The following is a 13,730-nucleotide window of genomic DNA, read 5'->3' as shown; positions in this document are numbered from 1 at the left end:
AACGTATTTTACAAAGTACATACGGGCACCAGTAACTGCTATGTGATTTGCGCATGTGCTGGTGTGTCATAGCGCATAAATAAATAGATGAGAGGAGATGGCCCGCATTATAGTTCACTCCAAAAACAAGACTCGTCGTCAAGTCTCATAAATATAATGAAGAGAGAGCAACAGCAATCTGTACGTATTCTATTAGGTTAGACAATCTCATGGACGTTTAATGTTCATATTATGCAATTCTTTTCCTTAGTTTATATAAACATAACTGCTCAATCAGAACATTAATACAACACACATTTGGCACACACACACTCACACACACAGAGGGGTGACGCCCCCCACACTCACGGACACTAAATGGTCATGTGACAAGTTCCCGCCTTTCCGAACAGTATAAAACAAGCTGACCTGGAGACGGACGATGTTGTTGATGTGCCGCCTTGCCATTGTGTACTGACTGCCACAGAACAACTCAAGAGCTTGCCAACAAAGGACCAACTCTACACTCCACATCTTTGTTTTTCCTGCCTCAACTTCGGACATCCCCGCACAACACGCAACAATAACAATACGAGTGCAAGTCTTCGGGTGCTTACGAGTAAGCGGATCCACTGCATTTTTACGAAATTGGATGATGCAGTGCTCTTGTTATTGATAATCTTTTATCGATATTCTTTTATTGTGGAGAGAACGCAGGCGGAAGTGGGCAGCGTGAGCAAAGGGGAGGTAGAGGGAAAAGAGGAGGGAGGCGCCGAGGAAACACCTGCATGCGTGTTCCAGAAGAACGAATGCCGTCTGACGTTTTAACAAATCCAAGCGGAAGAAGAAGCAGACGAAAGAGCAGCTATGCACCAACACCACACCATCCTTTCTCTCTCTCTCCTTCCCCTTCCCTATTTAGCTTCTCTTTCTCTCTCTCCTTCCATTCTCGCACGACGCCACAAGGGCCGCGCATCTTCAGCTTCATTCGCCTCGTCCTCATCCTCACGGTGGACGTCAAATGAGCGTCGACGCTTGCCAATGAAAGCGCGTCGTCCTCCTTCTCTCCCTCCGTCTTCATCAGCAGGTAGCAACCACGTCTCCCCATCGTCAGGATGCGCGTGGTGCTCGCCTCCTTTTGTGTCCAAACAAATGATCTTTTTGTTGATTGCATTGTAGTTTGCAAGATTGCCTGGAATGGTTTTCCTGCTGCTCCGCGTGATACGAGTGTACGTCGTTTGTGCATTTTCTGCACTGTCCATTTGAAATATCTATATTGATTACATATGTTGTTGGTGAGGAAAGTGATCAATCAAATTCACAGTTTCATCTGATCAACAGATAATCAACAGAATTAATTATTACTCATGACCCAAAGCCCAGCACTTTAATGGTGATCTTGCAAACGTTCAGCTTAGTGTTTTGACTTAGCCCCACACGATATGATTTTCTGTAACAAAAACGCAAGAGTGGAATGCTGGGTGGGGAGGGGGCAATATTCGGGTTTTAAAAGGCTTCTTGAATGCACGTAAACGCGGTCCTTGACCGCGATGTCTTTTCTCACAATAGCGACATGCACGCTCACCAGACACTCAAGATGTTCTGTCTGGTGCCCAAACTTATTTAACTTTCACCATTCTCGTTGCGATCGACAGGACAAGTTTGAATCGGAGGAGAAATAAAACTATGACTGGTATTGTATCAAATGTCAGTTACTTGACAATTTCTCAAAATGGTCCTCCCCACCTTCCACCTATATGCAAGGTGCACCCAATGAAGCGTCTTCTTGGGATCCGCGTGGACGGTGGCCGAGCTGTTGAAATCTTTTGCTTTGTCTCAGAGCGTGTTGTCATGCCGCTGCTCTGGCCTGCGGCCCGGCTCCTCCTCCTCACCGTTGTCCTCCTACTCTCGCTTGGCCCGCAACACGCCACCGCTCTGGGTGCGAGCGCGTCCTGCCCGGCCGGCTGTCGATGTTACAGCCTGACGGTGGAGTGTGGATCCGCCAGCCTCCTCGCCTTCCCCATGCACATGACCACGCTCGCGCAGGTAACAAAATAACAACATACGCTCCATCTGCACATCTCTGAACATTGACTAATTTGTCTTTCTTTGCCGAGGATAAAGTATATGTACTGTAATCCCTTGTTTATCGTGGATAATTGGTTCCAAGACCACCCGTGATATGGGAAAATCCGCGAAGTAGTGTCACCTTTTTTTAACATTGTTTGTGTATCAATAAGTGTATATTAAACCATATAAGTGGATATGTTATTATTAGAACATTAAATAATAGTTTCAAACATGTAAATACTATAGTATAGTACGTAGTATAAATCACTTACAGAAAATAATATGAATATAATACGTGTGTGTGTGCGTATGTGTAACATGTATATGTAGCTAAAGTATACATACTGTAAAACGTTTTTAGAACTCTTATTATTATAACAACTTTTTTATAACAAGGTACAAGTGTACATACCGTAAATATGTTTTTAGAACTCTTATTATTATAAAAAAAAATTATAACAAGGTACAATACTGTAAATATGTTTTTAGAACTCTTATTATTACAACAACTTTTTTCATAAAAAGGTACAAGTGGTCGCACTGCGATTGTGTGGACACTTCCTGCCTTCTGCTGGCGTGTGGGCAACTTTCGTGCCATAATTCCTGAATTTAAAAGATTAATTTTGAATTCGTGATTATTATTTTTTTTGGGGGGGGGGGGGATCCGCGATGTACTGAAACTGCGTTGCATCGTCCATCTCGATGCACTGTTAAGTGTAGAAATATCACCTCAATGATTGTCAACCGGTGGTCCGCGGCCCTTTAGTGGTCTCAGGCGGTATTGCAGGTGGACTGCGAAATTGGAAATGGAAAAAAATTGTAACATTTAAAAAATAAAATGGATTTATTATTTAGACTTGATTCATTTTCCAGCTAATTTTATGAATCATTTACCCATCTAAATTATGTCAAATCTAGCTGAAATTACCAAAGTAGACATACAGATACGTATAAATAGCCAGTATAAGTCTAGCCTCCGCTGCAAAATAAAATAATATTCCGTCAAAGCAGTGGTCCCCGAGTTGCTTCTTGGTTACAATGGTGGTCCCTTGAACAAAACCAGTTGAAAACCCCTGCGCTAGAAAACTGCCGCGTTGATGCCGTTCGTTGGCCCGTTTACAAAAGTGTAATACACTCACCCGCCGTGCACCGGACTCAGTGTCCACTATTTGATGTTGTTCACGCTTTCCTCACAGACGCTGTTCCTGCAAGATAATGCCATCGGTCAGATCCGCCGGCAGAACCTGAGCCCGCTGGCACACCTGCGCTACCTCTACCTGCAGGTATGCACACACATGCCCGTTACGCAAACGAGATGCGGAGGCTAGACGGCGCCCCCTTGCGCTCACCTCGCAGAACAACAGTATCTCTGCGGTGGAGCCGGGCTCATTCCAGTCGCAGGCGCAGCTGCTGGAGCTGGCGCTTGACGGGAACAGGATCCGCTCGGTGACGGCTGACACCTTCCGGGGACTGCACCACCTGCGTATCCTCTACCTGGCCGCCAACCACATTGCGCGCCTGTTGGACTTCACATTTTCCGGCCTGCAGGTGACGTGCCAAAAGCCGCCCATTGAAATGCACTTGGAGGGTGGGGGGAGTAGGTGTTACTTGAACCACCCAAAATGAAAATAAAAAACCCGTGTTGTTTTGCGGCACGGCGCCCTCAGCGGCTGCAGGAGCTGCACCTGGAGCACAACGGCGTGGAGGCGGTAGGTGATCAGGCGCTGGCCGGTCTGGCCTCGCTGGCGCTGCTGGACCTGAGCGGGAATCGCCTGCACACCTTGGCGGCCGCTGCGCTGCGCCCGCTGCTCAGCCTACAGGTGCTGCGCATCACCGGTGAGCTGCCGCAATACCGCCAGCAAGGAGCAAAGAAGACGCATGCTGCCTGACCGACCAATGTTTTTTTGCATGCCTGCAGAGAACCCATGGCGCTGCGACTGCGCCCTGCACTGGCTTCGGAGCTGGATGGATGACGAGGGCCGGCGGCTGCTTAGCTCGTCTGAGCGCCGGCGCCTGCGCTGCTGTGAGCCGCCACGACTCTCGCGCCTGGGCTTGTTGGAGGTGCCGCCCAACAGCCTGGTTTGCATCCCGCCCCTGGTGCAGCTGGAGCCCCGACGTATGGCCGTGCGCCTGGGCGACAGTCTGCGCGTCTCCTGCCACGCCTCCGGATACCCGCGCCCGCAGGTCAGCCCGCCACATGGCGCAAAAAGCAGCCCAAGCTTTTAATGGCAACACCTTTTTAATGGTTGGGGGGGCTGTCGTTTTCCAAACAAATAACACTCAGATGATGGAATTTTAAAAATATTTTCATATTTTCAAAGTTTGGTATGGGAGTAAAAACGATTTTCTTTTTGTTGATAGGAACAAAGTCACTCGTATTTAAGAAAAACAATATTGAATGCTCTAACTTCCAGTTTGAAGCGGGCCACTTCTTTGAGTTGACTTACCCCAGCGTGCCCCCTGCAGGTTACATGGAGGAAGGCATCTTCGGACAAGGCGTCACCACCGGCGCCCCGAGGGCTGGTGCACGGCCTGGGCGGCGGGGCCCGAGGAGCGGGCAGCGGGACGGAGCCGTCAGAGGGCGGCCGGGCACACGTGCAGAAGAGCGACGAGAGTGCCTCGCACTTTGACCCCGACACGGGCAGTGGGATGCTATTCCTCAGCAACGTGACGGTGGCACACGCCGGCTTGTACGAGTGTGAGGCCTGGAACGCGGGCGGCGTAGCGTGGGTCACCTTCCAGCTTGCCATCAACTCTTCGTCCTCGTCTATTTGGGCCGGCTGGGCGCAGGCGGCGCCCCTCGACACGCCGGTGTGGCCGCGCCTGCGGAGTGGCGGCGGCGAGGTGAGCCAGGAGCCACTTTATGCTCTGGGCAGCATGGCCTTCAGCGCACTGGGCGCTACCACGCAGATGGCCATCGCCGCCGGCATCTCACTGCTGGTGCTCACCGCGCTGCTGCTGGTCGCCATGATCTACAGCCGACGACTGCGAGGACACAAGGACCAGCACGCCGCGAACAAGGTAAGCACGCACCCGGCAGGCTTGCAACAGGCTTAGGAAAAATAGCCCTTTTTTCTTGCCAAAGAGGCATCGCTTTTGGACGTGTCCAAGAAGTTTGAATTTTTGCATCAGGAAATACAGTAATCCCTCGTTTATCGCGGATAATTGGTTCAAAAAACCACCCACGATAAGTGAAAGCCGCGAAGTACGGTCACCCTCTCATCTGTACCTTTTTTTTTTATCTGTACCTTTTTTGTGGGTCAATAAATATATATGAAACCATTTAAGTGCATATTTTATTATTATTAGAACATTAATTGTATCAAACATGTAAATAATATATTAATAGTATAAATAACATACAGAAAATTCTGTATAAATATTGAAAATATTAATATTATACGTGTGTGCGTGTAACATGTTAACAAGAAGTACTGGGCAGACTAACGAGTTAGCGGAAAGATGCTAATTCGCGATCGTGCTAACACGCGAAAACGGACCTCTAAAGGAATGTAAACGAACATTTGGAGCAATACTACATTGTCCTAAAGGTTAGACACATGTGATCGTTCATTTCTCATGTTAGGAGACCCACTTACATCGTCAATGACTACTGTACCACTGTAACCGACATACGTACACGAACGTAAAACAGGAAGTGGTATCGCCTGAAAACGGCCTTCAAAATAAATCACCCTACCTCAAATCAAAGCACGGCTGAATAACATAAATAACATGGAGAATTCTTAACACGTACTGTAAATATGTTTTTAGAACAACTTTTATCATTATTTTTTTTATAACAAGGTAAAAGTGTACATATGGTAAATATGTTTTTAGAACTCTTTTATTACTATAACAATTTTTCTATAACAAAGTACAACACTGTAAATATGTTTTTAGAACTCTTATTATAACCATTTTTTTTTAATAAAAAGTTTGTGCCATAATTCCTCAATTTAGAAGTTTTATTTTGAGTTTAAAAAAAGATTTAATTTGGAAAACAATCCACGGTGTAGTGAAACCACGATAAACGAACCGTGATGTAGCGAGGGATTACTGTTCTTTTATTTTTAGGATGTGATAGTGAGACCTTTTTTTTTTCCCCCTCTCCACCCAATTGTTTTTTTAATGTAAACATTTTTCCCCTAGAAATTCTCACTTTAGTGGGACTAATGCTGTTTGGTTTGTCTTCAAAGAGACTGCAAGAATGCGCGGTTGAAGTTTAAATTGTTGTTGTGCGTCAGGAGGAGAGCATCCTTTACGTGAACGACTACTCGGACGGGCCGACCACGTTCGCCCAGCTGGAAGAGTTCCGGGACGAGCGTGGCCACGAGATGTTCGTCCTGAACCGTGCCAAACCCGTGTTGCCACCGGCCCTGCCCGCCGCCCCCCCTGACGCCGGCGGCCCCTCTGGCTACTTGGCAACCGGCCCACCTCCCAGCCCCTCGCTCCCCCCCGCTGAGGCGGACAGCGACATTCAGACTGCGCGAAGAATAGCTGGCGAGGGTGGCGAGGCGGAGCCGGTCATGACGTCAGAGGGCGAGGGGGTCTTTGTCAACCACGCTGGCTTGTTTGTCGACTCTCTGACGGCCTACGAGATCCACTGCTAAATACAGGCCGACACTGTGACCCAATGGCTGTGCTTTTATCGGAACTCCTTGGACAAACACTGAGCAACTTTCTGGACTTTCTTCGTGTTCTGGTGCATGTGCTTCTCCTTCGTACTTGTCTTCTTTGGAAAGTGAGCAAGAGAAAATAGAATTTTGCAGACAAACCGGGCTTGTCCTTTGAAAATGGCAGCGAAAGATGGAGGGTCACTTGACCTCGTTTGGTGATGACAACGGCTGTGTGTTGTTGTTTGCAAGTGCAATTTTGTCCTCACTGTTAAAGTAAAAAGCACCACGAGGAGGACAATATTGAGAACCCAAGGTTGATTTATTTGAAAAATCAGAGCTCTGTAACAAGGGTGCAACTTCAAAAACATAGGCGGAGCGCAGCGTGTGTGCTTAGTTGGGAAAGTAGGCTGAAGGTGTTTTGCTGCACGGAAACTCTGAGAAGGAAGGATAAGAATTGGCTGGTGAGCGTGCCCAAGGTTTAAGGTGTGACGTGGCCGTGCCGTTTTGTGCTATCACGAGTGTGCGACATCACCTCTGGCGATGAGCGCGTTGGGAGACCCGCGAACGGGGACGCCGCCTTCATCTCTCCTCTTGAAGTATTTGGCATCCAGACCGCCAGAGCTCGGGCTCGCTCTGTTATAGAGAAATTCACATTTCACTCTCACGTTTCCTCTTCTGGAGACGAAGCTGTCTCAAGCGACTCACGCTGACTTGTAGACAACATCGGGCATTGCGGGACTTTTGCTCACGTGAGGATAAAAGTGTGCCTGCAGGAGACAAAGAAAAAGATGGAAGATGGCGAGCAATCGCGTGTATCCCATCCACAAAGATGACGGCACTCTCTTACCGCTGACGTTATGGCGGCGGTCGGCGGCGTGCTCTGTGGCGGCTCCGCAAGCATCTCGCTCAGCCGCTTCTCGTTCAGATGCTTGTTTATCCAGCCGATCACTGACAACGACACAGACAAAAGATGCCGCGTGAAAACGCCGCGCGCCGGAGACTTGCGCTCACCATTCTCATTGCTCCGCAGCAGTTCCTTCGACTCGGCCAGCTTCTTCATGCTGGACTCCAGCTGTTCCCTCAGACTCGCAACCTGACAAAGCGCGTGCGCGCACAGATAAGTCAACAAAAAACATATGCAGACATGCACAGATTCACAAAACACATACATAGAAAGCCAACAGACTGGTACTGCAGGCACGTGCAAAAAGCGAGCGAAATGCAAAGCGAGCCACACGTAAGACACGCAAGCACTGGCTCGACTCACCTGCCGGTCCTTCTGCTGCAGCTGCTGGTGAGCATCACGCACTTGCCCCTGTGCTCGGTCCAGCTGGGTGGAGGTGTCGCGCAGCACCTTCTTCTGCTCTACCAGCGCCACGTTCTTGTCCTTGTTCTTGCTCTGCAGAACTTGCAGCTCGCACATGAATTTCTTGATAATCTCGTTGGCCTGACAACAGCGCCGGATGTCACAATACTGAGTCTCTTGGCAGTTTAAACGCAGGCCCCATTCATTCCCAGTCCTCGCCAAAATAATTGGCAGCGCCGCCGCAATTGATTCTCTTGTGAGACACCAAATGGTGTCCTATAAGCAGCAGGCGGGCAATCTGGGAAAAAGCTTTGCGCGACCGCGGCCACCAAGCACATTTCGAGACGGTCAGACGACGAGCGAGACGACAAACCTTCTTCACATCTGCGGACAAAATCTCCACCTGGGCGTCGAGCTTTTGTAGCTTAGCTTCTTTGCTGCGGGCGTCCTCCTCGAGGGTTTCCTACACAACAAAGAGGAGGCGGCATGTTGTGGGGTGGCACGACAGCCCCCTCCCCGACTGGGCCAGCCGGCGCCGACCTTCTGCTGTTGTGCCACCTTCAGTGCCTCCTGAGTGCGACTCGCGTTTTGCTCGCGGTCTTTGGCTTCCTGCTCCAGCGTCCCCACACGCGTCTGCAGCTGCTGGCCCAGTCGCTCGTTGGCGTGAAGCGCTGTCTCGGCCGAGTCCCTCTGGCGCCGCATCGACGCCACCTGCTGCTGGAAGCGCTGGCACTCCTGCGCGCACGCAACACAAGCCATCGAGCCATACAGGACTGTCTCAGAAAATTAGAATATTGTGATAAAGTTCTTTATTTTCTGTAATACAATTAAAAAAAACAAAAATGTCATACATTCTGGATTCATTACAAATCAACTGAAATATTGCCAGCCTTTTATTATTTTAATATTGCTGATAATGGCATACAACTTAAGAAAACTCAAATATCCTATCTCAAAATATTAGAATATCATGAAAAACTATACTAGTAGGGTATTCAACTAATCACTTGAATCGTCTAATTAACTCGAAACACCTGCAAGGGTTTCCTGAGCCTTAAAAAACATTCAGCTTGGTTCAGTAAACTAAATCACAAGTATGGGGAAGACTGCTGATCTGACTGCGGTCCAGAGGACCATCATTGACACCCTCCATCAGGAGGGTAAGACACAATAAGAAATTTCTCAAAGAGAAAGCTGTTCACAGAGTGCAGTTTCAAAGCACATCCACAAAAAGTCTGTTGGAAGGGGGAAATGTGGCAGGAAACGCTGCACAACCAAGAGAGATGACCACAGCCTTAACAGCATTGTCAAGAAGAGTCGCTTCAGGATTTGGGGGAGCTTCAAAGACAGTAGTGGACTGAAGCTGGAGTCCAGGTATTAAAAGCCACTGTTCACAGACGTGTCCGGGAAATGGGCTACAATAGCCGTATTCGCATGGTCAAGCCACTTCTGAAGCGTCTGACTTGGGCTATGGAAAAGAAGCACTAGACAGTTGCAGAATGGTCCAAAGTCCTCTTTTCAGATGAAAGCAAGTTTTGTATTTCATTTGGAAGTCAAGGCGCCAGAGTCTGGAGCAAAGCTGGAGAGGAGCAAAATCCAAGTTGCTTGAAATCCAGTGTGAAGTTCCCACAGTCAGCGATGGCTTGGGTAGCCATGTCAGCTGCTGGTGTTGGTCCACTGTTTTTCATTGAGTCCAGAGTAAATGCAGCTGTGTACCAAGAGATTTTAGAGCACTACATGCTTCTGTCTGCTGAAAAGCTCTATGGAGATGATGATTTCATTTTCCAGCATGATCTGGCACCTGCCAACAGTGCTAAAACCACCAGTAAATGGTGTACTGACCATGGCGTTACTGTCCTCGATTGGCCTGCCAATTCCCCTGACCTGAACCCCATAGAGAATTTGTGGGGTATTGTGAAGAAGCTGAAAGACACCAGACCCAACAATGCAAATGAGCTAAAGGCCGCTATTGAAGCATTCTGGGCATCCATAACACCTCAGCAATGCCACACCTCAGCAATGCCACAGGCTGATTGCCTCCATGCCACACCTCATTGATACAATCTGTGCAAAAGGATTCCCAACCAAGTACTGAGTGCATTAATGGACATTTTCAAATGTTTGATTTTGTTTTGCTGTTATAAATCTTTTTTTTTTTACTTGGTCTGAGGAAATATTCTGTTTTTTAGATAGGATTTGAGTTTCTTAAACTGTAAGCCATAATCAGCAATATTAAAATAATAAAAGGCTTGCAATATTTCAGTTGATTTGTAATGAATCCAGAACGTATGACATTTTTGTTTTTTTAATTGCATTACAGAAAATAAAGAACTTTATCACAATATTCTAATTTTCTGACAGTCCTGTATGCCGGAGTGACACGCACAACAATTCGTCCAGTGGGTGTCAGCACATTGGCAAAGCGTGAACATCTATCTGCCTTTCATACAACGGAGTCCATCCTGGCTTCCCGCTTTGGGTCAGATGAAACGGGTTCACACAAACGAGGTGCGTTTATGAATACGACCAAACAAAACTCAGCATTTACTTATTCTGACTTTATGGACTGGTGCCATGGTTGGAACTATGGGCCTTGGCTCCAAGAGTGTGAAGCCCGTACTCTTGAGTTCATTTTCTTGAGTCATTGTATAGGCAGTGGAATTTTACACCTAACTATTGTTTTCATGCGCTCTCTATCTGGCACTGTAAATATGACAGAAATGGCAGACGTACCTCCTCGGCGGCCGCCAGTTTGGCCTTGAGGTCCCTGAGGGTGGCCTGGTTTTGGTAGTCCCTGTTGCTCAGCTCCCCACAGGAGGTCTCCAGCTGCACCAGGCGGCTTTGCATCTGCTGCCTGTCGCGCTGGTGAGCGCTCTCCAGCTCCCGACAGTGCTTCTGCATCTGCTGCTGCTGGCGCTCCTGCAACTGTGACATACCATCATCACTTGGCGCCACAGGGTCGGCCGGAGGGGGTTGGGGAGTCGGGCTTACGTCGGCCGCCTTCTCCTGCTCACGGCGCAACTCGTCAGCGTGACGGCTGCAAAGCGAGTTCTTCTCAAGAGTCCATTCCAGATGCATGCGCTCCATCTCCGACAGCGTCTGGCAAGATACGTGACGCCAAACCTAATTCAATCTCATTTTAAAAAGTTTAGTTTTAGATGGACCGATTATCGGAAATCTGCACCTGATTATCAGCATTTCACTAAAATGATAATTGGTCCGTTATTTCAGAGTACTGGTGCGAGGCCGGAATTGCACATTTGGACAATTTCAAGTTTGCGTATCGAAATAGTGAATCACAGAACAAAGCAGCTGTCAATTCAATTGATAAAAAATACTTTGTCAATTAATTATTGTAGCTGCAGCTTGTTTTGTTTTTAGATTTAGCAACAAAAAAATGGCAACAAAGAACAGAACCTGCTCGGTGTCGTTGAGCCGCCTCGTCAGATCATCTTCTGTCTTTTTCAGTTTTAGCTCCAGTGCTTCCTTCTCCGCCTGAAACGCAATAAGACGACGTGACATCGATTGTTGACAGTTGTCAAGAGCCATTTTGGTCATCCCCATTGAAAGAATAAGACGGAAAATAAGTTGGAACGTAGAGCAGTAGTCTCTGATTAAGTTAACTCCTGAAATAATTTGGTAATCCAAGAATGTACTTATTTTAAATCATAAATAACTAGCTATTTACTTCCAACTAGATTCAATCGAACTAACTCAAACAAAAGACTTCATTATCCAAATCCACATTTTCAGATGGACCAGCTCATTGAGTATTGAGTGGGCCCATCTGTCCGATTTCAAATGTGCATGGGCTCCAGAATCGTCCTGCCCTTGGCGTGTCACCTTGACAGAGGCCAGACAGGCAGCCAGGTAGTCTTTGACGTGCTTGTCAGAGCCCTGCGTCAGCCGCAGAGAAAGCTGGTTGCTGTGCTTAAAGGAGTTGGTCTCCATCACGCTCAGCTGGACGGGGCCATCCAGTGACGGCGAGTCGCTTGAGAACAGCAGCTGGAACCTGCACAGCATTAAAAAAAAAAAAAAAAAAAAAAAGGAATTAAATAAAAGCAAAAACACAAACAAAAAACAAGAGGCTGCCACAGCGAAACCATGTTGATGTCGAGGGGGGGGGGGGGGGGGGAAAGCGGAGTACCTGGGATGGCTGCAATTCTGCTCTGACTGACATTGACGAAGAAGCTGCACCAGCATCTCAGGGAATGACGCAAATTCAATCAATAACTCCTGCTGGACTTTCAAACTAAACAGAAAAATAAAAGAGCACTTAAAAAAAAAAAGCACATTGATGCAGGAAATGGAATTGTGGCTACTTCTTAGGCAAACCTTTGGAAATCTTCCTCAGAGATTGTGAGGCTGAAGAAAAAATGCGGATCCTCGTCATTGGTCAATCTCATCAGAAGATCCTGATGAGCAGAAGAGAGACAATGGATTTCAGGTCGCTTCACTTAAATCCAGCAGCATTCATACCACGGAGTGGGTAAAAAAAAGACATACTGTTGACATGAGCGTAATTCAATAGGCTTCTAGAAAAGGCTGCCACAAAGAAAACCAATAAGAGCCAAAGTTACAAGTCAGCAAACCAAAGCAACTAAGACAATAACAAAGGCAAAAAGTAACAGCAGGCCAGCTGGTAAGAGTCCTAAAAATTGTAAATGATCCCGAGGTCCGCCACATTTTATGTAGGACTGACTGCTCTTGTAATATGCAATCATTTAAAGCAAGGAGTACTCAAGGACTTTCTTATTCCAAATAAATGCCATACTCACTCGTCTGCAAACGGCACTTGTGCTCGACTGACGCTCAATGGTGACGCGGATGCGTGCTTTTCTGTAATAACAGAAAAACATACCTTATCATACAGATGAAACCATTCTATTTTTTTTACTCCGAAATCAGTAACTTATCCAGGTAAAGTCGAAAAGGTTCGGATGCAAGGCCAACCTAACTGCGGCAAAACAAAAGCCAATACGAGACAGATACAATGAATTACAAAGAAAGAACAAAGAACATGCACACAAACCAAGTCATCGGAACTTGACAGTACAATGACAGTACACGCAGGCAGCGCAACTCGCGCGTGAGAGTTAGGGGCTCAAGCAGGACGCGTACGCGGCTAACTTGTCAAATATCAAAACAAAAACAAAATACCAAAGTACCTTTCATCACAGTGTCGACATTTAATTATGACTTTGACAACTTCACTAAAAATTGCCTCCATGTTGGCCCGCCGTTGTGATTGTATTTTTTCTTCTTTGGTAAGCTTATCTTCTTCGCCGGCGGACTGTCGGCAAATTGCGCGTTACCCCCCTCCTTCGGGAGAACTGGTGGTGCCACAAACTTGATTTTATATCAGTTTGCTGTTGCTGAGCTAAATAATAAAGTTAATACTGTACATGTATTAAAGTCTTGGAAGAATGGCATTAGTCGTAATATTTTAAACATTATACTGCGAGCAGGCAGGCAGTTGAGGGAAGCTTTATACGTTCGTTCTTTGTCGTGTAATATTGTCTTCGTTCATTTGTTGGCAGTTAAAGACGTGCTTCTTGATTCTGCCACAATCCAGTAATTTTAATCCCTAGGAGGGAAATTCACCTCACACACTAGCAATGCAGGTTATTCTCTTACTAAAGCATGTTGATTATATTTATATAACTAATTAACATTTAGGCTGTAGTCAAAATACTATATGTGGTGACTGTATACAACCGGGTGAGCTCAACTATAACTAGAAGGCAAAACCAAGT

The 13,730-nt window shown here is 46.9% G+C and overlaps 2 protein-coding genes across 9 annotated transcripts; one reads left to right on the top strand and one right to left on the bottom strand.

Annotated features, from left to right (window-relative positions):
• Positions 1-403: 403 nt before the first annotated feature.
• LOC125969119 (leucine-rich repeat-containing protein 24) lies at positions 404-6,826 on the top strand. Of its 3 annotated transcripts, none has more exons than XM_049720863.2 (9): positions 404-598; positions 688-1,066; positions 1,820-2,025; positions 3,246-3,332; positions 3,406-3,597; positions 3,726-3,885; positions 3,968-4,233; positions 4,516-5,070; positions 6,297-6,826. In XM_049720863.2, exons 2-9 carry the CDS (start codon positions 847-849, stop codon positions 6,660-6,662), a joined length of 2,052 nt encoding a protein of 683 aa, XP_049576820.1. In that variant the 5' UTR covers positions 404-598; positions 688-846; the 3' UTR covers positions 6,663-6,826. The 3 variants fall into 3 exon arrangements, with proteins under 3 accessions (XP_049576820.1, XP_049576811.1, XP_049576829.1); XM_049720854.2 differs by having other exon boundaries at positions 3,717-3,885; XM_049720872.2 differs by having other exon boundaries at positions 1,159-2,025; positions 3,717-3,885.
• Positions 6,827-6,968: 142 nt separating this feature from the next.
• sass6 (SAS-6 centriolar assembly protein) lies at positions 6,969-13,611 on the bottom strand. Of its 6 annotated transcripts, XM_049720896.2 has the most exons (16): positions 13,143-13,611; positions 12,753-12,813; positions 12,310-12,389; positions 12,122-12,226; positions 11,818-11,986; positions 11,392-11,469; positions 10,966-11,073; positions 10,708-10,899; positions 8,515-8,709; positions 8,348-8,437; positions 7,936-8,115; positions 7,680-7,761; positions 7,516-7,616; positions 7,374-7,435; positions 7,201-7,301; positions 6,969-7,102 (listed from the first exon to the last, which is right to left on the bottom strand). In XM_049720896.2, exons 1-16 carry the CDS (start codon positions 13,202-13,204, stop codon positions 7,059-7,061), a joined length of 1,710 nt encoding a protein of 569 aa, XP_049576853.1. In that variant the 5' UTR covers positions 13,205-13,611; the 3' UTR covers positions 6,969-7,058. The 6 variants fall into 6 exon arrangements, with proteins under 6 accessions (XP_049576853.1, XP_049576850.1, XP_049576874.1 ...); XM_049720893.2 differs by having other exon boundaries at positions 7,516-7,761; XM_049720917.2 differs by lacking the exon at positions 7,936-8,115.
• Between the last annotated feature and the right edge of the window lie 119 nt (positions 13,612-13,730).

This window comes from Syngnathus scovelli, chromosome 10, assembly GCF_024217435.2.
Source record: "Syngnathus scovelli strain Florida chromosome 10, RoL_Ssco_1.2, whole genome shotgun sequence".
Taxonomy (NCBI): Eukaryota; Metazoa; Chordata; class Actinopteri; order Syngnathiformes; family Syngnathidae; genus Syngnathus; species Syngnathus scovelli.
This window is presented reverse-complemented; position numbering and strand designations above follow the sequence as displayed.

What these genes read in the sequence shown, in the direction of transcription:
- sass6 (XM_049720893.2), bottom strand. Translation starts at nt 13,204, where the DNA reads ATGGAGGCAATTTTTAGTGAAGTTGTCAAAGTCATAATTAAATGTCGA. An exon ending in GGCTCAACGACACCGAGCAG is followed by an intron (nt 11,074 to 11,391) that starts GTTCTGTTCTTT and finishes GTATCTTGCCAG; the next exon opens with ACGCTGTCGGAGATGGAGCG. An exon ending in CCGCCGCCATAACGTCAGCG is followed by an intron (nt 7,436 to 7,515) that starts GTAAGAGAGTGC and finishes TGTCTCCTGCAG; the next exon opens with GCACACTTTTATCCTCACGT.
- LOC125969119 (XM_049720854.2), top strand. Translation starts at nt 847, where the DNA reads ATGCACCAACACCACACCATCCTTTCTCTCTCTCTCCTTCCCCTTCCC. An exon ending in CCGGATACCCGCGCCCGCAG is followed by an intron (nt 4,234 to 4,515) that starts GTCAGCCCGCCA and finishes TGCCCCCTGCAG; the next exon opens with GTTACATGGAGGAAGGCATC. An exon ending in ACCAGCACGCCGCGAACAAG is followed by an intron (nt 5,071 to 6,296) that starts GTAAGCACGCAC and finishes GTTGTGCGTCAG; the next exon opens with GAGGAGAGCATCCTTTACGT.